This window comes from Saccoglossus kowalevskii, chromosome 22 (assembly GCF_978046115.1).
Source record: "Saccoglossus kowalevskii chromosome 22, keSacKowa6.1, whole genome shotgun sequence".
Classification (NCBI taxonomy): domain Eukaryota; kingdom Metazoa; phylum Hemichordata; class Enteropneusta; family Harrimaniidae; genus Saccoglossus; species Saccoglossus kowalevskii.
Genome location: NC_140662.1, coordinates 7785375 through 7808254, shown reverse-complemented (window position 1 = coordinate 7808254; position 22880 = coordinate 7785375). Strand labels below are relative to the sequence as shown.

The following is a 22880-nucleotide window of genomic DNA, read 5'->3' as shown; positions in this document are numbered from 1 at the left end:
AAGTCTCTGAGTTTTCAGCATCTTAGGGTGTCATCGAGTCACAGAATCACATATAATTTTTTGTTTCACAATTGAAGATGAAAATATCACAAAATCAATATTTGGTGTACAGCATAAATTTTGATGTCTGAGATGCAAACAATATTTTGGAGTTGTTTCTTATATAGCCAATTAGGTCCCTCATCTATGAATGTATAGGACGATTATTTTACTCGTGTTGCCTCCTGCAAACTTCAAACATTACAAACATTACTTCATTTGAAGTTTATGAAAATTCAAACATTCTAAACATACACACAAATCAATCAAAGCCTCTCAAAGTCTATTCGCGATATATTGAATTGTTTGATACAACCTTATGGCGGATTGTGACAGTGATACACAAGTTCTGGAATAACAACCATGATGCATTGCGTATTCAGTGAAATATACATATCTGGTTATATCCCTTAATTATAGCATAATCAAGAAATGAAAGCATCTTGCAAATTCAAACACTGTACAAGCATTCATTTTTTTCACTTTAATTTAATTGTTTCGAGTGTAACAACTTGCGTCCACATATCCCGTGAGGTGCATGTTACGATTATCGAATAAACCATGTGAATATTGATTTTCCAATATTTAGTATATCAGGATATTCATGTTACACATACAAGATTTTAGTTTAGGTGAATTTGCTATTTTTAGTGTGCAATAAAAGTAAAGTCCATCATAAAATGTCTGTATGTCCTGGGCAGATGAAATTTTATGAGAAGTCATCCAGTAATCAGGCAGCCACGGAAATCTCACAAGTAATCTTCCGATAAAACGCCAAACTTTCATTTAATATTACTCATTTTTTTACAACTTAAAATGATTAAGCTTCCCAAAGGGTTCTCCTGTCTGCCGTAATAACACTTCAAAGCTTTTCCTGTTTAACCGACAACAGAATCACTTTGATTGTAGAGTTACAAAGAGTGGCAAGCACATGCACAATGCAGACTCCATAAAATACGTACAACTGTTAAGAGCCGCATAGACGACATAAGGCAGTAAATTTAAATATTCATGACTGAGCAATAATATCCAGCATTGAAAGCAAAAGTCTTCGGTAGTTTCCATTGCACACGAACAATTCAATACTCTTAAGCCGACTCAGTGTGTGAAACATAAAAGTCACCACTCTCTATAAAATGATTGGATGTTAGTATATTGTCGTTTACGTGTCTGTTGACATGATTTTATGTGAATCAATAAACAAAGTGTTTGGAAGTTGGTTTATTCTCTCCTCTTGACCCCATGTTAAAGATTCAACTTGCCATTTTGTTCAATTATTTCAATTCATGGTGACCCCTCCTATCACTTTATACCTACCCTCCTTTTGTGGCGTTTTTCACAAATATCATTCTAAATAAATTACTGTGGAATACTTTATTTTCGCTTGGAATTAATTTTTGCTATTTTCGCTGAAGGAATGATTAAGTGAAAATAAAATCCAGTGAATATACCTATTTTCCTATATTTAACATTCAACTCGTCAGAAATCAGTGAAAATAAATTCCATACTGAACACTCAAAGTCTTTTCAGCGAAAATTAATTCCATCTAAAATAAAGTATTTTACAGTACTGTAAATGTATTAATTAATCACTGGGTTTTAATTTTGTTATTTTTGCTAATGAACATGTAAAATAAGTAGAATAGAACTAAATAATAGAACTTATTGTTTTTCTGCAAAATTCATGAAATTAAAACCCAGAGAAAAGGCTTGAAAATCAAAATTGTGAAATTAAATGCCAGTGAAAATAAATAGTTTTACAGTAGGTACAATGTTTCTAAATATTACTTTGTGATCCAAATAGATACCCAATTTCATTGAAATATTTTCAAATATATATTTGTAATATTTTAAAAGCTATTTAGACAGTAAATAATAAAACATTCAATATTAACAATTATTAAAAAATTTATGTCTTATGACCATATTTTTTAGGAGAAATTTAATGTTATATCAAACATGATTATTTTATGTGCATTAATTTTATTATGTAATAATGATCTTGAATATATTATGCAAATATCCTATTTGTTTCTATTGAAAATATGTCTCCAATAGAATCACATGTAGACCAATAGCTGTATACATAGTACAGTAGAAGAATTTATTTTCAACAACATATAATCTCTCTATTTTGATTTTTAAGCCTTTTTTTATCGGGTTTCACGTTCATGAATTTGGCAGAGAAACAATTGAGTTTTATTGTTATTTTACACGTTCATGTAAATTTAATTTAGCGAATTTTACTTATCGACGAAAATAGCAAAATTGAGGCGTAGTGAATAAATAATGCCTATACAGTATACTGGATCAATAAAATATGACTAATTTTTACCTTATACACACCTCAGTCATTTACATAAATGCATGCGCTACAAATAGAAAACATACAAAACATATTTTCCTTTCCCCAAAATCTGATCTGCCTGAAATATTAAATAATATAGCTTTTTCAGACAATATAATGTATGTGTCCTTGAATTGAAGGACACCACTAAAACCTCCAATACTTGTTCACTGCGAGCACTCATAAAATAGAAACATATAAGTCTCATACCATCACCCATTTAATGCGTATAGTGAAAACAACTATAAAAATCTAATTTTCAAGCTTGGTTAGGTTTTTACTACGTAAGAAATTAATTCTTGACTGAAAATCATACATTAACTGTTTTACTGCTATTTCTACTTTATTCACTAGAACCAGTTGTGTTGCAGTTATTTTATTATTATTAATATTATTATTATTATAATGACTATTACTATTATTTATCTAACTGCATCTGGCAAAGTAATGTTCATCAATTTGGTCTATGTGTAGACTCATTGAAGGCCTTCCCAAATACATGCAGTTTTGAATTAATTGGAGAGAATAATCAACACAATGAACATTAACAGCAAATGTGATTAGCAAGATATAAAATGATCAACTATGAAATGTAATTGTGGTGTATGGAATTTTGTTAAAATATTTACTGTATTGTATCTGATAGAAGTGCATCTCCGAGCTTGGGTTTGAAATGACAAGTGAAACCATTGCATGGCTTTGAAATGACAAGTGAACCCAGTACATAGGTTTCTATTGACAAATGAAAACATTATGGGTTTGAATTCATAAATGAAGCCAATCCATGGGTTTGACTTGGACAAGTGAAACCATTGCATGGCTTTGAAATGACAAGTGAACCCAGTACATAGGTTTCTATTGACAAATGAAAACATTATGGGTTTGAATTCATAAATGAAGCCCATTCATGGGTCTGAATTGGCAAGTGAAACCATTGCATGGGCTTGAAATGAGAAGGGAAAACATTATTATGGGTTTGCATTAATAAGTGAAACCATTCCATGTGGGTTAATTGACAAAAATCCACTCAAAGAGTTTGAATTGACAAGTGAGACCATACCATGGGTATAATTGACAAAAAAACCATTCTTATGGGTTTGAATTGGTAAGTGAAACCATTCCATGCAGGTTAATTGACAAGTAAATTTACTCAATAGGTTTGAAATGACAAGTGAAACTATTCCATAAGTTTTAATTGACAAGTGAGTGCATTCCATGGGGTTGAATTGACAAGTGAAACTATTCTATAAGTTTTAATTGACAAGTGAGAGCAGCATTCCATGGGGTTGAATTGACAAGTGAAACTATTCCATAGATTTTAATTGACAAGTGAGAGCAGCATTCCATGTGGTTGAATTGACAAGTGAAACTATTCCATAGGTTTTAATTGACAAGTGAGTGCATTCCATGGGGTTGAATTGACAAGTGAAACTATTCCATAAGTTTTAATTGACAAGTGAGAGCATTCCATGGAGTTGAATTGACTAGTGAAACTATTCCATAGATTTTAATTGACAAGTGAGTGCATTTCATGGGGTTGAATTGACAAGTGAAACTATTCCATAGGTTTTAATTGACAAGTGAGAGCATTCCATGGGGTTGAATTGACGAGTGAAACTATTCCATAGATTTTAATTGACAAGTGAGTGCATTCCATGGGGTTGAATTGACAAGTGAAACTATTCCATAGGTTTTAATTGACAAGTGAGAGCATTCCATGGGGTTGAATTGACGAGTGAAACTATTCCATAGATTTTAATTGACAAGTGAGTGCATTCCATGGGGTTGAATTGACAAGTGAAACTATTCCATAGGTTTTAATTGACAAGTGAGAGCATTCCATGGGGTTAAATTGACTAGTGAAACTATTCCATAGATTTTAATTGACAAGTGAGTGCATTTCATGGGGTTGAATTGACAAGTGAAACTATTCCATAGGTTTTAATTGACAAGTGAGAGCATTCCATGTGGTTGAATTGACAAGTGAAACTATTCCATAGGTTTTAATTGACAAGTGAGTGCATTCCATGGGGTTGAATTGACAAGTGAAACTATTCCATAAGTTTTAATTGACAAGTGAGAGCATTCCATGGAGTTGAATTGACTAGTGAAACTATTCCATAGATTTTAATTGACAAGTGAGTGCATTTCATGGGGTTGAATTGACAAGTGAAACTATTCCATAGGTTTTAATTGACAAGTGAGAGCATTCCATGGGGTTGAATTGACGAGTGAAACTATTCCATAGATTTTAATTGACAAGTGAGTGCATTCCATGGGGTTGAATTGACAAGTGAAACTATTCCATAGGTTTTAATTGACAAGTGAGAGCATTCCATGGGGTTGAATTGACGAGTGAAACTATTCCATAGATTTTAATTGACAAGTGAGTGCATTTCATGGGGTTGAATTGACAAGTGAAACTATTCCATAGGTTTTAATTGACAAGTGAGAGCATTCCATGTGGTTGAATTGACAAGTGAAACTATTCCATAGGTTTTAATTGACAAGTGAGTGCATTCCATGGGGTTGAATTGACAAGTGAAACTATTCCATAGGTTTTAATTGACAAGTGAGAGCATTCCATGGGGTTGAATTGACGAGTGAAACTATTCCATAGATTTTAATTGACAAGTGAGTGCATTCCATGGGGTTGAATTGACAAGTGAAACTATTCCATAGGTTTTAATTGACAAGTGAGAGCATTCCATGGGGTTAAATTGACAAGTGAAACTATTCCATAGGTTTTAATTGACAAGTGAGAGCGTTCCATGGGGTTAAATTGACAAGTGAAATCATTCCTTGAAAATAAAACTAGTGCTCATTGAATTCAATCATAATTTTTAGAAAACAAAACAAAAAAACATCCTGTAAAATATTTTCTGGTTTAATCTTTAAGAATATTCCATATTATTTTTGAGGGTTTTCATTTTTATTCAACAAATTGTATTTGCACAATGTTCAATGTTTCCAACAGGAGAATGAATCTAACTAAGTCAATGATAAAATTAATTACCGTAATGTCAGTTTATGAGTTGTGCATGAATAAATTATGCTAAAATAATGATAAATGACACCCGCCAGCTTCTGATTGGTGGAAGTTTAAGTTGTTGCAACTGTTGCATTTTAGATACCACAACCTACATTAGTTATGGAATAGTCCATTAATTGTAACGGGGGGAAAGCTACAAAATATCTGGCTTTTCATTAACTGATATGAAACAGGATATTTGTTCACACGATGAAAGAGCAAAAAATGAACTGCGATTCAGTCTGATGACATCACAAATACTGTCAAAATAAGCAAATATCAAGAATTGTGGGGAGTGCAGCAGAGAGGAAAAGTGACAGTAAATAGCTTAAGTCTTGGTTTTGAAGGGCCTAGCAACCTTTGCCTCAGGTCATGTAGAAATAATATAATTATCCTCACTCACTAAGCTTTGTAATTGAGTTTCTTTAGAGGGGAAATAGATTCTATTAAGCGGGGTTTCAGTCAAGTGTCAGACGAGGGAATGGGTACACAAACAGCCTGAACAAAGGAAATAGCATTACATTTGTTTGTGTGGGGACCACGCCATGCTCAGAGAAAAGGTCCTTTGGGTGTGCCTTTTATTACTCACACCACTATTTCTAGTGTGCAACATGGCATAAAATTTCATTTTAACAGTTGCAGCCGCTCTATTTTCTGTATTGTCTCAAAAACAACAAAGAAAGAACAAAAATGGTAAATTTAGAGAAGAAGAAAATTAACAAAATGAATTGACAATGTTCCATCTGCCATTTCGGGTCAAGTTAATCATCCTGCTTTTTTTGTGATCCACTGTTGCCAAGCAACACTCATGAACATCTGCACATGTTGGCATGGCAATACACTATACAAAGCTAGAATGAAGTGATGTAATAATTGGAAAATTACTTGAATTCAAACAGAACCACATAATTGTTTTGAAGTTAAATCAATACCAGCATGCATATCACTAAGAAGAGTGAATCAACACTGATAAAATCCAGCAAAAATACAACTAGGACTTTCTACAAATAAAAAGACATGACTAGGATTCGCTTTCAAAATTTATCCCATTTTCTCTCATCTCAACTTCATCAAAAAGCATCCCTTGCATTTTAAAACAAGGATACTATGGTTTGTGATGTCATCTAATAATTGGGTTATACCATTTCTTACACAGGAGGGAACTATAAGACATATGGTAACTAGGGTTGGCTGATAATTGTAAGAAATGCCTGAAAATACACTAACCCCCGATATCTATAAACATAGAATTTCACTGGGTAACTCAAGTACTCAAAAAGCAGCCTGTCGGCTGAGATAGCTTTGCTGTTAGCAATGCACATTACAATTAAAGAACAGAAGATATCATTAGAAAATGAACAATATGTATAGTATCAAAGCAATGGGACTTGCTGTTTTCAACAAGAAGTCAAAAATATCATTTTTCACCAAAAATGGCAAAAATAATCATCAAAATTAGATAATTAAAGATATCACCACGAAATTAACAAATCTGAAAGAGGCCCACATGTATTACCTATACATGTAATATAAAAGCAATCGGACTTGTGGTTTTCAACAAAAAGTCGAAAATATAACTTTTTACCAAAAATAACAACAATATTCACTAAAATTAGAGAATTAAAGATTTTACTATGAAAACGAGCTGAATAAACAAATTACGGAAAAACCAATAGTCAAGTTTGAAGCAAATACAGACTGCTGAAAACTAACTTCAAATTTGACAAATTAAGTGCAATGTGGAACTAGAATGAATAAAATGATGATATCAAGAACGACAATTTTTTTCCAAATTGATGAACACTTATTTTATTTCAATTTTGAAAAAATTATACATGTACTTTTATTTTTCACATAATTCTGACAAAAAACATAAAAATTGCCAGAAACATTTATTTTTTCATAGAGTAGAGAAAAAATGATCAGGAAGATGCGAAATTAATAATAGCATTGTTTTAAATTGAGAAAAATATTAATAAGAACAAACAAAACTAATCTCAATATTAACATAATCTAGTGATTTGGGGGTTTTTATTTTGTTGTTTTTGTTTTTTTTAAGGTGCAACTTTAAATATAAGATTCCAATAAGGATTACAATAAAGAATCAATATTCATGATATATAATTATTTGTATGGAACGTGATATTTTTTAGGAGAAACTAAAAATTTTGTTAGAATGGCCATTCAGAAAGCACAGAGATCTGTTCGGAGATTTACTGATGGGTAATGTAGCAGAGAAAGAAACACATAAAATTCACCAATAAAAAGAGGACAGGCCACCAAAAGATAAAAATGAAAGTGTCCTAAATTTTTTGTATCTTAGGATGCCTGTGGATTTTTTTTTGTTTAAAACAGCAAATGTTTCCTGAGGGGAAAATGAAATTTTACTACTTTGGAAATGAAGGAAATTATCTAGACAGCTACATTCTTAGGGAAGGGCAGAAGAGTATTTGGGGGCTATCTACATTTAGGTAAGTGCAGGAGAGGTATTTAGGGTTATCCACATTAGGTACCAAAATTTTAGTGGAAAAAAAAATAAAATAACATCAGGATGAAATGTTTATAAATTAATAAAATTCCATGACAATAGTTTTTTTTTTTTTTACCCATACTAGAATGACTCAAAACAGTTCACTGACAACCTTGGTTATGACAAAGCAGATTAGATCATCACAAACAATTTTGCAAACTTTTCATTTCTGGACATCGCACTCATCTTTGATGACAGAATTTTCAAATTAACAAGGAAAAATATTTCATGAAAACTCATTTTTTTTTAAATTATGAAAATGTATGAAGATGAAACTGACCAGAAAGTTATCAGAATACAAAAGCGGTGAGCAGATATAGCAAATTGTAGGAAAGCAAAAGACACCATACCGTAAAGTAGTTTATTTTCAGTTAGGATTTATTTTTACTTTTTTCACTGAATAAATAAAAAAGTGAAATAAATTACATACTTTTTCCCCCCGTTATTTTACATTCAAATCATCAACATTGACAACTAATTCTCCTCAATAATTAATTTCAACTAAAACAAAATACTTTTAAAGTATAACATACCTTACAATAATAAATGTTTTGAAAAAAATGATTACATAAAAATAAATGTAGCATTAACATAGCAATTACTGTAAAACCATTTAATTACACTGATATTTTACTATTTTGAGCATATTCACCGGGTTTCAAGTTCACAAACTTGCCAGGGAAACCAATAAGTTTAGGTTCATTTAATTTAGTGGATTGTACTTAATAGAGAAATTAAAACCCAGTGAATAATTAACTTAGAGTACCAGATTAAAGACAGTGATTATTTACTGGACGTGGACACATGTGGACTGGTCTTGTGATAATGTTGACAGGAATGAGAGCGAAATAAAATATATGGTAGGGTCATGACACGCTCCAATTAGTGTGATAACCTAGCAGATAATTCAACCAATAGGAGTAAACTGACAATGTATGTACAAGAGGTCCTGAACACCTTCATACAATCCTATGACATATAGTAATACATGCAAACAGACAACCTGTAAGATAGTGGAAATGTGGTCTTCATCACAGTAGTTGCCAGTGACCAATCAGGACAAAGCTTATAGAACAGCATAACTGGTTGCCTAGAGAAACACTACAGACATGTTTGTTGTTTCAACAATACTGTTTCATAAACAGCATACTTACTGTGATATGCGAAAAAGTTGCTGATTGCTTTAATAGTTTTACAATTAAAAAGCTCTGAAATTTTATGATTTTGTGTTCATTATATAAGTACAAGAACGACTGCAAAAAAATGTTCAGCTTCATTTTTTTTAAAATTTTTAAACCAAAAAACCACATTTCATCTTTTTCGTACATACATACACACCACCGCACCAGCTGACTGTGACCGAGGTGTCATTATACATTGGTTTGTAGAATCTTGTTACTGTCAAATACTTATTTCAGCTGGAATAAATTTTCACTGGAACGACTTTTTGGCTGTTTCATAAGCAGTTTATTTTCACTGACTTTTGATGAGTTGAATGTAAAATATAGGAATAAAGTGTACTGGCTGGATTTTATTTTCACGGAATTATTTCTTCAGTGTAAAAAGTGAAAATAAAGGAATTTACAGTATTATATACCTAGTTATGTGTGGCTTTCTAGTAGCATTACATTATTTTATGCAAATTAGCCAGCGATTATGTTGTGTTGTAAATATTTGGTAAATATTTGTTTAAGAGTTTTCATTACAGAGAAACTGAAATGGAAGTATGATTTGAAGTATATATATCTTGTAATTTTAAAGCGACCGTGTGTAATTTAAGTTTTGAAATGTAACAGTACTTTAGGCCGGTGGCCATATAGTGCGGAATAAAGAAAATAAATAAATGTTGTGTTGTGCAGTTTATTTATCTCTAAAATAGACTGGTTACCTTAGTCACCTTACTAATATTTCATGTGTGATGCGTTTGCCCTCACCAAACTAGTATGGAAATGTTGCCTCAATGTGGTCAGTGCTGACCAGGAAGTTAAGTGATTGAAAAATAAATCACACTGCTAATCTGAATATGCTAATTTACAGACAATGGATGATCATGACTTGATTGGCTGATAAATATAGCACAGTGCTAATCTGAATATTCTAATTTTTGATCAATGGCTGACCATGACTTGATTGGCTGATAAATATAGCACACTGCTAATCTGAATATGCTAATTTTCCAAACAATGGATGACCACGACTTGATTGGTTGATAAATATAGCACACTGCTAATCTGAATATGCTAATTTACAGACAATGGATGACCACGACTTGATTGGTTGATAAATATAGCACACTGCTAATCTGAATACGCTAATTTTCCAAAAAATGGCTGACCATGACTTGATTGGCTGATAAATATAGCACAGTGCTAATCTGAATACGCTAATTTTTGATCAATGGCTGACCATGACTTGATTGGTTGATAAATATAGCACAGTGCTAATCTGAATATGCTAATTTTCCAAACAATGGATGACCACGACTTGATTGGTTGATAAATATAGCACAGTGCTAATCTGAATACGCTAATTTTCCAAAAAATGGATGATAGTTGTATCATCTCCACATGTACTGTAACTACTAACAGTTAATTTTCAGAGGGACGAAAATGGTGACACTAGACTGAATTTTATGGTTAATGAGCAAAATCAAGGCAATATTTCCAGATTTGTTTGGAGAGGGTCAAAAGACCCACAAAATAAAAGAAAGGTAACCAAGGTAACATATAATATTCACAATATAATCAGATGAATTACTATTTCATCTAAATTTATTGAATGCATCATGGGTAATAGAACTTAGCAATGCCAGTACCATACGACAACATGATGGATTGGTCTCCATCTTACAGGCTGTGACAAGATTTGTTATAATCAATCACAAACAAGAGAATCAAAAATATCAAATCCCCCTCGAGGAACAAAACACTGTGGCGGTGGATATCTGAACTGACTTCTTTGATTTATTATTACCGCTTTTCCGGCAGTATCAAATGGTGTTGCCAGACTTCTTTAGGGAATATATAAATTATTCATTATTTCCACAAATACAGAATTTATATTTATGTAAACCGCTTCAATTTCAAAAGAGACATTTTTGTTACGAATTTCACAAGTCAGTGAAAATAATGAAATTTCGTAGTAGTGTGAATTTCTCAGGGTGTCAGTGAAAATAATGAAATTTCGTAGTAGTGAGAATTTCTCAGGAGTCCTACAACACAGGATGTCAGTGAAAATAATGAAATTTCATAGTAGTGAGAATTTCTCAGGAGTCCAACAACCCAGGATGTCAGTGAAAATAATGAAATTTCATAGTAGTGTGAATTTCTCAGGAGTCCTACAACACAGGGTTGTCAGTGAAAATAATGAAATTTCATAGTAGTGAGAATTTCTCAAGAGTCCTACAACACAGGCTTGTCAGTGAAAATAATGAAATTTCATAGTAGTGAGAATTTCTCAAGAGTCCTACAACACAGGATGTCAGTGAAAATAATGAAATTTCATAGTAGTGAGAATTTCTCAAGAGTCCTACAACACAGGATGTCAGTGAAAATAATGAAATTTCATAGTAGTGAGAATTTCTCAAGAGTCCTACAACACAGGGTATCAGTAATTTCTGCCAAATTTTGTTTCCACATATGCCATAAAATCAAATCGTGAAAAATCCTAGCAGCGAAAATTAATCACTTTACAATATTCATTTAAATAATATATAGCATACAAGGCATTGGGTAGGGGCAGATAGTTCACTTGATTCAGTTATGTGTAACAAAAATAACAAGTAATCTCATGGTCAGAATAGATACACTGTCTTAGTAGAGCATCTTTCTCAAAACTGAGTTGATAATGTTCTGTAAGATGAGATATTAATTATTTGCCATGGTTACCGTTCCCCCAATGTTCTTGCCATATCACAACCATGCTAATATGTATACTGTAGAATACTTTATTTCAGCTGGACTTAATTTTCGTTGAAAAGACTTTTTGGGTGTTTTGTATAAAATTTATTTTCACTGATTTTTGCTGAGTTGGATGAAAAATATAGAAAAAAAGGTATATCCAATGGATTTTATTTTCACTGAATCATTTCTTCAGCAAAAATGAATTCCAAGCGAAAGTAAAGTATTCTACAGTAGTTGCTGCCATGACAACTACAATTGTTATCATCAAAGCATGATAGTAGTTGAAAATAGCATTTTTTACAAATAATGACACAAATATTCGTTAAAATAAAAAAACGATGATATCTTCACAAAAAATGCAAATCTGAGGTCAGTATCAAACAGGTAGTTTTCAAAAACAATTCAAAAAAATTACGAGCGAACAATCACATTTATGTAATCTTTGGAAATTTTATAACAGCAATGACCTTCTTCGACACCCCCAGCATCTCATCACATTCATCCCTCTACTGTAACAGCTTATCATACCAGTAACAATTAGCGTACCCATATGGCTGTGATTCAACAATGCAACATCATGAATCATGTCTCTATCTTTAATGAATACTATTCCGCAAAGATTGATGGTTTTAATTTAATATACTATTTTTTTCATGATAGTATAGATCTGTATGACAGATGAATATCATGTTATCTCTTATTTTATACGACTTGATGTCTATACTGGTGATGGGTCACCATAGCAACTGCATCCAGATGGAAATAAGCACACACAATTAATTCACTGTTAACGCCTCCACTCACAATTCATGAAGTAAAGGTGTTCGATTTTTAATCAAAAATAAATTATGCTCTAGTTCAAGGTTAATGTCTGATCCATCCAATAAAATGAGGAAATATTAACAGTCTAGACAAATTATGAAAACATATTTACATCTTTAAAGATATAAACATAACAAACGCATGTAAATAAACATTTGTATAATTGTACTGAATTTAAAATTACTTATTTTGACAATAGACATGCTCATGTAATTTACATAATTGCACAAACTAATAGATCAAATATCTTATAATTTATTATTCAAATAAAGTAATGCTGGTAGTCAAGGAATATTTCACATGTTGCCACTTCAAGAATGTTTTTCAGTTGTTTTAATAACTCTAGTGTATATTACAAACTGTTTTGGTTTTTTGTCACTTTGTGAAAATCTAAACAGAACCAACTGTAAATAATGTGTTTACACTGTCATTACAAAGTTTAGTAAGCTTTTCTGCGCGATACACATGCCAGCAAATTGCGCGTTTTCAATCTTCCCACAAAATGCCATCTCACACGCATGGACTGACAAACATAGACATGTTAGCAACTTCAATGAAAAAGTAAATTAAAATCAGAACTTTTTGGTCCGAGTCATGAGAAATTTTTCCACTGTATGTGACTTTTATGGAGGGAACACAGAGAGTAGCTTGGAGCACTATACACGTTTGTCTTATTTCCAATTATTGGAATAATGCCGGTGAATACAGTGGTGCGAGCCTTTCAATTGAGTGGCCGCTCCCAATGTAACAGTATCAGTGTCAGTAAAATGGCATCATTGTCTCCGGCTGAAACAGCGTTTATCTACTTTGAAAGTGATCCGGTCCTGACTTTAATAAGATTCAATACGGCAAAGTAATTGAAGTAGAAGTAAACTGGCCCTGGAGTCAAACGAATCAGCCAACGCAATGCAGCAGACAATAGTGGTCATCTGTGGTCATGGCCTCACACAGCACTGCTTACAACATCCCATAATATGCTGACAGTGCTTTCACATGTAATATTGTCACAACATGAAAACCAAACTGTATTTAGGAGATGTCAGAAACTTTTGAAATATTAAACATTTTAAACTAAAGCTTTGATGGCTGGCACATTCAATTCTTGTAAATAGGGGTAGGGGGTTATGAAAAGTTCTTATACATTAAGGGGATATTTTATAATTGTGCTTTTCACTCAATACAGTGACTCGGATAATCATAGATCACATGGATGACTGATTAACGTAATCTTGTCGTTTAGGGAAAGCCGCCAAAGATAATTTAAATTACTGCGTTTTTAAATCACACTGTGTTGTTTACATAGTTTGTTGCATTTATTTTACATTTAGAAATTTCCTTGGGGGATGATTTGTTCTCTTTGCTATTTGCAATGTTACTCGCACTTTAGGCTTGTGAATGTGATACTTTTCAGTGAATAATTTCCAGCAACGAAGTGATAAATCATACCTTAAGAATTCAATATTATAAATTATCTACATTTTATCTATAAGTGTAATCTGTTACTTGTTGTCTGTCCATATACAGTCTTAGGAAAAATACAAGTCATTCATAACTGATGGTGACTCCCCAACCCCACCAAAAGAAAGAATATTTCTCAAAATTAAAACCCCCTAGTTAAGTTTGTAGTCTTACATACATGTCTACTTAATAGGTTGCCTGTTTTTTGTATCACGTGTAACAATGTTGACTCATGTTTGTGTTTTGCAGGTTTTCATATTAAGATTTTCATGCATGGAAAACAAAAATAAATTTTTACTCCTCCCCCAAATCGAATTACTCACGTTTCTCTATAAGTTCAATTATTATGGTCCCTTAGTCACACTGATAATCAAAATATACTAATTTTTACAATAGAGTTTATTATTTTACAACTAGAGTTATTAATTATAATGCACAATAATTACAATAACTTTCATGAAGGCATAATGAAAATTATTAAATAGTTGACATTTATCCCAGGAGTCCTTTACGCTTAATTCAAATCCAAAGAAGTACATTGGTTATGTAAGATGTTTAATAATGTTCATTACCCATGAGTCTGTGCAAGATTCTATCAATTTACCCATGAGTCTGTGCAAGTTTCTTTCAATTACCCATGAATCTGTGCAAGTTTCTTTCAATTACCCATAAGTCTGTGCAAGTTTCTTTCAATTGCCCATGAGTCTGTGCAGGGTATTTTCAATCATTGGCAGACTTATAGCCAAGAACGCAAAAAATAGATTCCAATTCCATCAAATTTTTTTAAAAACTTGAAATTACAATGATTCTTTTGTTGAAATAAATTTAAAATACAGGTATTGTCATTATTGTTTGGCACAGAAAGATGAAAGTGAGTCAATGTCGAAGGAGAGGTGAAACTTGACTGACCACAGTGAAGTTTTATTACATGTCGTAATCATCTGCTACAGCTAGTGATTGGTCAAGTTGTTTTCAATTGCCATTTGATATTTATAAATATTCTATACAGCACTAACCAACCAATCCATTGGATTAAATTTTATAAATATTTATAAAAAATCTAATGCATAATGACGTCATTTGAAAATGTTACAATGTTATTTCATTATCCAATAGAAATCTCTCATTTCAAATTAAATTGTGAAATTTATGAATATTTATATAAATAAAGTGAAAGTTTGTTATGTCCATAGGAAAAAAAAACATTCATTTACGCCTTCATCAAATTCACTGTATCAATGAAATTACTAAAGTAGTAATTATTGTTAATTGGTTTATTATTATAATTTGGGGAATTGTTCAGTTGTCACAATACAGACATTATTAATTCCAATCCACGTCAATTTGTAGTCTGCAACCTCAGATGCGTTAGGAAACTCTGAGTTGGATTGAAGATAGAAACAAGGCGATAACACTAATGAAAACACAAAAAGTCACAAAAAACGAATGGCTGATTTTAATGTCCCCCCTCGCCTCGGGACTGAAAACAAACGTATCGAATCCATGTGATGACGGCGATAGTACTCGTAAGATAACGAAAAAAATAAGCTTTCGGCAAAATATTTCGATATACACAAAAGCACTCTACTGGCGATGGCTTCCTGCGTCTAGTGAACGTGGAAACCTGCCTGGGCTTGGAACGAGAGGGTCGATGTGATCAATCATTGCGTTATGATGACACTCTGACGAGCTGCATAATGCACGGGCGTTTGGAGGCCCAGAGGTCGCTTTGTGAGAACTCGGAACTCCAAGTGACTCACCATTACAATCTCTGTACTACAGATTTTCGTGTTTTATTTCGAGTTATATTTTAAACGATCGTTTTGTTTCCTGTGCAGTAGTGACTAAGTGAGATACTGTCCTTGGCGAGCCCACACCACAGAATATGCTTCCTTCCGAGTCGGGTTCCTTTGTATAAACATAATTGCCCGCTTGCTAGTGTGTAAGAGCGGCAACGGTCCATTCTTGTGGAAATGGCAGCGTTCAGGACAAAGCCATGTGAGCCAGTAAAAATACCGATACTGGCTAGTATACTTTTAACAGGGCTCGTTAAAAAGAGTCGATATACAAAACAAGGGAACACTCATAACGCCCCAGCAACAGAACGTTTGAAACCGTAACCCCGCTTCGATTCCTGCTCCGAAATATAAATGACTTAGCCTGGAGATAATTGCAGAGTTTAATATGTGGGGTAACTGATACGGGGTAGCTAGTTTGCACGACCTGGACGCACGCAATTTTAACACTGATAGTCACTTTGGAATTTAGAAGAAAATTAGAGTCAACGGAAAGGAGCAGAGGGCATGGAAACAAATAAAAGAAAAAAAATCGGTTGTAAAAGCGTTACGTTGACAGTTAAAAAATGTCCTTATTGATATGGGTTAACCGATAAAAAGTTAGCAAGCACGTCCAAGACATTACATGGACAGTCTTGCTTCAGCGATGCAGACTTGTAAACTGTCGACACCAAACACACTCAAGTGTCGATCTCACACTTAATGCACCCTTCAAAGTTTCTGCTCAAATGAATCCGATAAACAACAAGCCCGACCCTTGCTGACAGCGCTTCTGATTCCAGCGTGCCACAGTGCAGATACGTTTACAAAAATAAATATATCGCTTTCACGCTTTAGACCGATCATCCCTGTTAACGCTCGCCGGTCACAACATCGAGGCCGACGAACAACAACGTTGACATTGAATCGAGGAGAATATAAAAGGTATAAACAAATAAATGTGTTGCCTTTTTTTCAATGACCTGTGTGTATTTTCGACGTTTACTTAGGGATCTGATCTCGCTACATTTTGAGCGATTACGCTCTTTGATTCGGCGTGGCCCACGCTCTACAAGCCAGCTGTGCCATAATTCAACCGAATGTCGATGATACACCGAACACCGTATTACGGCGGTGTTTCCCGGCGATCGAAACTAGTCTCAATATTCGACCGTCCACAGCGCGAACGGAATACGGTATCAAAACATTATGTCAAAATACACCGTATCAATAGACTATGTAAGTCGTACATAATAGAAATGTTACTCACCGTGTACAAACACAACACTAGTGCTAGGACGTGCAGCGTTGCCATTTTCAACAGTTCACCAGCGAGTTACTAACGCGTTGTATTCTGCTGAGATCGGGAGGCCGTTTCTTCCGCTTGCTACTTGGCAATAACATTTACGACTACCAGTGCCTACAGATGGCTAAAAAACTAATAAAAACTTGTAAAAGGTGTTACAAGCGCACAGATCAGACGGGCCGATTACAGTATCAAGAACGGCAATGATTGGTCTGTTGTATACTAATTAAATGGAGCCGGCATGATTATTCCTTATAAGGAAAGTACTTAATTAGAACTCTTGTGTGTGGCAAGTATATTAGCTGTTCAATCCAAGGCTGCTCCTCCCACTGAACGTACATCTGACACCTTGCCGAGAAGACAGCGGATCTGCTTGTTTTTATGCGAGACCACGGTGGATCGATCCCGTTTATTGGACTTCGCATGAGGACGTGTTTTATGCTTGAGTGCACGTGACACGAGTTGTCGGTCAGGGTGGCGCTACTGAAGGGTTGGTGGATAGCCAGTGTGGGCGTTCTTCTCAGCTCCAACATATATCGTACAAGTCACAACTTTAAGTTTTATCATACCAGACATTTTTACTAATTTCAGTTTCCAAAACATATTTTTACGGATTTTCGGCCCCTTTGATGCATGGAATTGCGATTTTTGGGAGTGTGTGGAATCTCTCACTTACAAGTTAAATCCAAAGTCACACGTATTTGTGAAAAGTCGGAGCTGTTTGTTCCACCATATATACCAGACACGGAACACACACACTAAAACCCGGATTTACTACTCGTAACAAATGCATGTTTTGCGTCACTCCGACGAAACAAATTGTTACTGGTTCGTGATCAGTTACGCCGACCATCCAACGATTTGTGATCGCCAACTGTACATGTGTTTAATTCATGTCTCCAACAATAAAACATATTGGATCGATTTTTAAATCGTAGCCTTAGTGTCGTGACACATATTGTTAAATGAAATTGCTTTATCCTTAGATTTAAAAAAAAATAGAACGGAAATTGTGTTTTCCCCCCTTTCACCCTTCATCATTACAATATGGGGGAAAGGATGAAATGAAATGGCACGTACGTAAAGGCATACCGCCAATTCGTGATGGATGGCGAGCGAACGTTGCTGCGCCCACAGGGCTTTATTACTGCAATGGACCCGTACCTTCGCCGCATGGTGAAAATTGCATGTCTGGCATGGCAAGTGAATCGCTGCTTGACTAAAACGCCGCTGGTTGTTTCGCGTTTTATGTCTTTTTAAAAGTCGTCTTTAATAAAATTTTCATCGTTTGCCTAGAAAGTAGTCTACGGAATGAAACAAGACTAGTTTCATTGTCAATGGGAACAGTGGGAATTTTTATGGGATAATCTCTGGTTGGCGACGGACGGGCGGCTTGATTGTTATAATTTGTTTGGCTTCGATAATCGATCAATATGGGACTGAAAATAATTTTTTAACAACAATTTATTCGCTATTTCCGTCGACGTTTCCTTCCAATATGTTGGTTCAATGCGATCATCTGTAACATAATCCGATATATATATACATATATATATATATATTGCAGATATATGTGTATCGCTGATAAAATCCTACGCGCGTTAGGTGCAATATATCGAAATCAGACCAGGGAAATAAATTATTAATAATGTTCTTGGCATATATGAATATTCACGAGGAATATGGGAGTTTCTTTATAGATCATGGTTTCATGCAAGCGTTTCCCGCAAAATACGTCATTTTTATTCAGATATATAATCACAGGTAGTAACGGTAAGAATCGAACGTCAAAGAAGCCCGACTTACTGCATACATATTCTTCACTACTGATTCTAGTTATTATGTCACCATAGTTACACGAGTAATGTACAAATATATTAAACTTGTTATATCATGGGATATATGCGATATTTAGCAGAACCGGTGATATCATACAACATAATTATATCGCTGGATGCCGCATGAAATGGTTGTGTATCGGATATGGTATACCACAATCTATGGTTATATCACGGATATTGTTATAACTTGTGTTATGGTTATATCATGAAATATATGTAGAGTAAATAATAGAAAACATATAGTCCGAAAACGTGGGCGCACTTGCTCAGAATTTACTCTCTTAATTGCTTTGTGACTTTGTGTCTTTATTGGTGGTTTGGATCAGACCCTCCCTCCCACATCTACATTCCACAATAAATACCCCATGAAAAATGAAGATGCCGATTCACACACACCTATGCATTACCCCTATACAATTCACAATGATTCCGTCGAAAGGACATGGTTAAATCTGGATCGTCTCTGACAACATTATGAATATTATAAGTATTTTGCTAAGAGTATTTTCAACAAGAAATGGCTTGCCATTCAGCGTTTTGTGTTTCCTGTATTTCAGATTGCACTATACGGGCACGTTATTATGATTGAATCGTGGACAATGTGAACACAAGACCATAATGTACCATACGGCCCGTATAGTGATTGGGCGCTATGCCATCCGATAAAGGTACTACTAACACAGACAAGGAGGAACTGAAACTCTTGTTTCGTTGTCCATTGTCGAGGCATGACATCAACTAAACACTGCGCATTTCGTGGCCGAATGTTTGGCGAGATTTTTATAGCGTATACTTGATTGAATTTCAAGTCACGTAGTCTTCGACTGCTCGAATTGTACCGTTGAAGACGTGAACCGACACTGATATGGACATATACCTTGGATCAATTGGGTATATATTAAAAACTTTGTTTTGTTTACATCACTTCGAATCTCCGTAGGGGGCGTGGTACCAAACAATAAAATACTAGAATTGGGCAGGCATGGGCCAAAGGAGGTTGCAGGTCTGTGGTTTTCATCAAAAGAGTGTGTATTACGTATGCATGACATATACGTGTCATTCAGTGGAATTACAGCGATTTGACTTATTATCCAATTCGTTCCATCCGCCCGACTCCCAGTTTCAACAAAATGTCCAGAGTACTTCTCACTAAAATGATTTTTTAAATATACGTATTAATATAGTCTCTCAATCACGCATAATAATGTTCGACGTATAATATTTTATAATGCACGTGTTTCTAGTATGCCTAGTTACGGTATCTAGCGAAATTAAAAAAATATGAATAATTGAATGAGTTCTCAGTAACCTGTACGATTAAAAACATGAATTGAGCAAACTCCCAAAATGCACTTCGAATTATTCGTAAACCCCGGAAACACGAGAAGACACCTGCGTGTTATCAAGGGCTTTCCGAGACAGTCAGCCCCGAGAGGAGGCGGAAGATGAGTCTTGAGGGGGAATTGTCTGGCGTGCACAAACGCTCCGCTATCAAGATACAATGCTTGGTTGGTCTGGCGCCCAGCCAGGCGACACAACCCCGGGGTGTGGAGAAATGTCGTCGTTTACGATGATAACGAATGAATATTTGATAAAGCCACGTACTGACTTAGACAAAGATCGGTAGATTGAGATTCACACAATTATGCCAGTGCGAGAGGGCTTGAATTTATCAATGATACTATGAATGATCCGCTTCTTAACCGCGATGATACATTCAAAGGAAAGCAATATATATACGCAAACAAATGAGAAAAGATCACTAACGACACAAAAAGCCATAAATATGGTTAACTGTGGTATGGGAAAACGGCTCACATCCCCGTCAGTGTCCATGTGCCTTTTGTATTTTTAAATTAAATGAAGTCATTGGCATTAAGCATAATAAGAAAAGTTTGAAAAAGTAACTTTAATCCAGAGAAACACTTAGGAACATGATGAAAATAGAAAACGTTAGACTGTTTATTTATTTTATGCACTATTGTAAAGTTACATACCTTGTTCTAATGTAATTACGTTACAAGGCTATAGAGGGGTGCATGGCATTACCTTAAAAAGCCAAGTTCATTGCTAGTCGCGATATAGACTCCAGTATATCTTGTTTGATTTGCATACAATTCTCGTTATAGATGACCGCCAGGCTTTTAGTGAACTTAGTGTGTGTGTGCGTCATCCGGGGGAGTCATCCTTGTTTGGCAACATGAACAATCTCATAGACCAAGATTGAATAAGCCATTCGCAGGATATTCATCTATTTCTATTTTCGGACCATTCTTACAATGGGCGTTTTCGGACAATTCTTACCGTGGGACGTTTTCGGATCATTCTTACCGTGGGGCGTTTTTGGATCATTCTTACCGTGGGGCGTTTTCGGACAATTCTTACCGTGGGACGTTTTCGAACCATTCTTAAAATGGGAGTACATAGCATGGTAACACGGGTCGTTGCTACACATAAAACAAGACACAATGATGTCATAAATTCCTGAAAAGACAACGTGTCCATTGTAGCAGTCTTACAAATACAATCGATTTGGGGAGTTGTAGAACACAGACCGTGCAAATGAATAGTGGGTCTTTCATAGGCGGTTATCATTAAGCCGAGTCCCAATGTTTCAAACAGTGCAAGCAACTTGACGAGATTCACGCCATCCAACGACTGGGTGTTATTAAACGGACGAGCAATGGTGTGAATACATTGTTTATTTTCAGTTTGCTTTAACTTATAACTTTAACTTACTTGTTATAACTTATTTATACCTTGTACTTTAGTAAACCCCTCCTTTCTGGTATAATCTACGGAGGCGTCATTGTTTTTATCCCAAGTCAACTATCACTATATTATATTAAATATTAGCAAAATGCGAGTAACACTTATTGCGGTAGACTTGCAGACAGCCTCTTTCTTGTTTTCCGGTGTTTTTTTGTAAAATATTATGTGAGTGTATAAATAGCGAAAGCCGGGTTACCGCGAAAAAAACAACGCTTTCGACATTTATACACTCAAATATGAAAAACAGCCCGAAACAAAAACAAATAAGAGACTGTCTGCGAGTCTAGAATCGCGGTCAATGACCGTGTAATGTCTTTGACATCTGTCCTTCAGTTATCAAGCAAACCATAAATCACTGTCCGAGTGTCAATGAGGGCAACGTTGACAATAAACTTCGACGTCCATAAATTCTAGATTAGCCAATCATGGAGGTCGTTACACTTGAGGAGAAACGTCAAATCAACTCGTTTATTGTAGGTCAAATTGCAGCACCTGCGAAGACATTCCGCCTGCAAGGTCAACCTCAAAATAATTTATCATTTTCATCGGTGCAGTTTGTTGTGCAGGAACATATTGTTTTTTACGTTTATTCCTCTACCGTTGCCAAAGATGAGTACGGCTGTGAGTACCATGCATATTTTCCACACATAGTGCATGAAACATTCGAATATTTACAATGTCTTCATTGAATCTCGTGAATTCATTTGCGGGAACATGGATCCGAGACACGGAAAAGCGAATCGAGAACTCACGAACTACTTACATGGAGGGTCTTAATTGTCCGTGGTCACTTCGGGATATGCCGGTTAACTTCGGGATATGCCGGTTAACTCCGGGCATTATTGGAGTAACTATGTTCAATGATGTTGTGAGTAATTTGGAATTTATTTGAAAGAAAAAAAGGACGTTGCTTCCAGATGAGTGTAGTATTTGCACATTTTCTGTGACATACTAGTAATATAAATTGGGTTTACTTATATTTTTTTTAATTTGTACATTTACATACATTCAACATTGTAACTTGCTGGACGTGTCAATGATAGAACGACTACAAATG

General features: G+C 34.7%; 1 protein-coding gene across 1 annotated transcript in view; it reads right to left on the bottom strand.

Moving 5' to 3' along the window:
* Positions 1 to 17306, bottom strand: part of LOC100313698 (p75 neurotrophin receptor-like protein) — a 29056-nt gene extending 11750 nt beyond the window's left edge. The window contains 1 exon segment of the mRNA NM_001168153.1: positions 17175 to 17306. Within this exon segment, the coding sequence (NP_001161625.1) occupies positions 17175 to 17219 (45 nt within the window). The 5' untranslated portion in view covers positions 17220 to 17306.
* Between the last annotated feature and the right edge of the window lie 5574 nt (positions 17307 to 22880).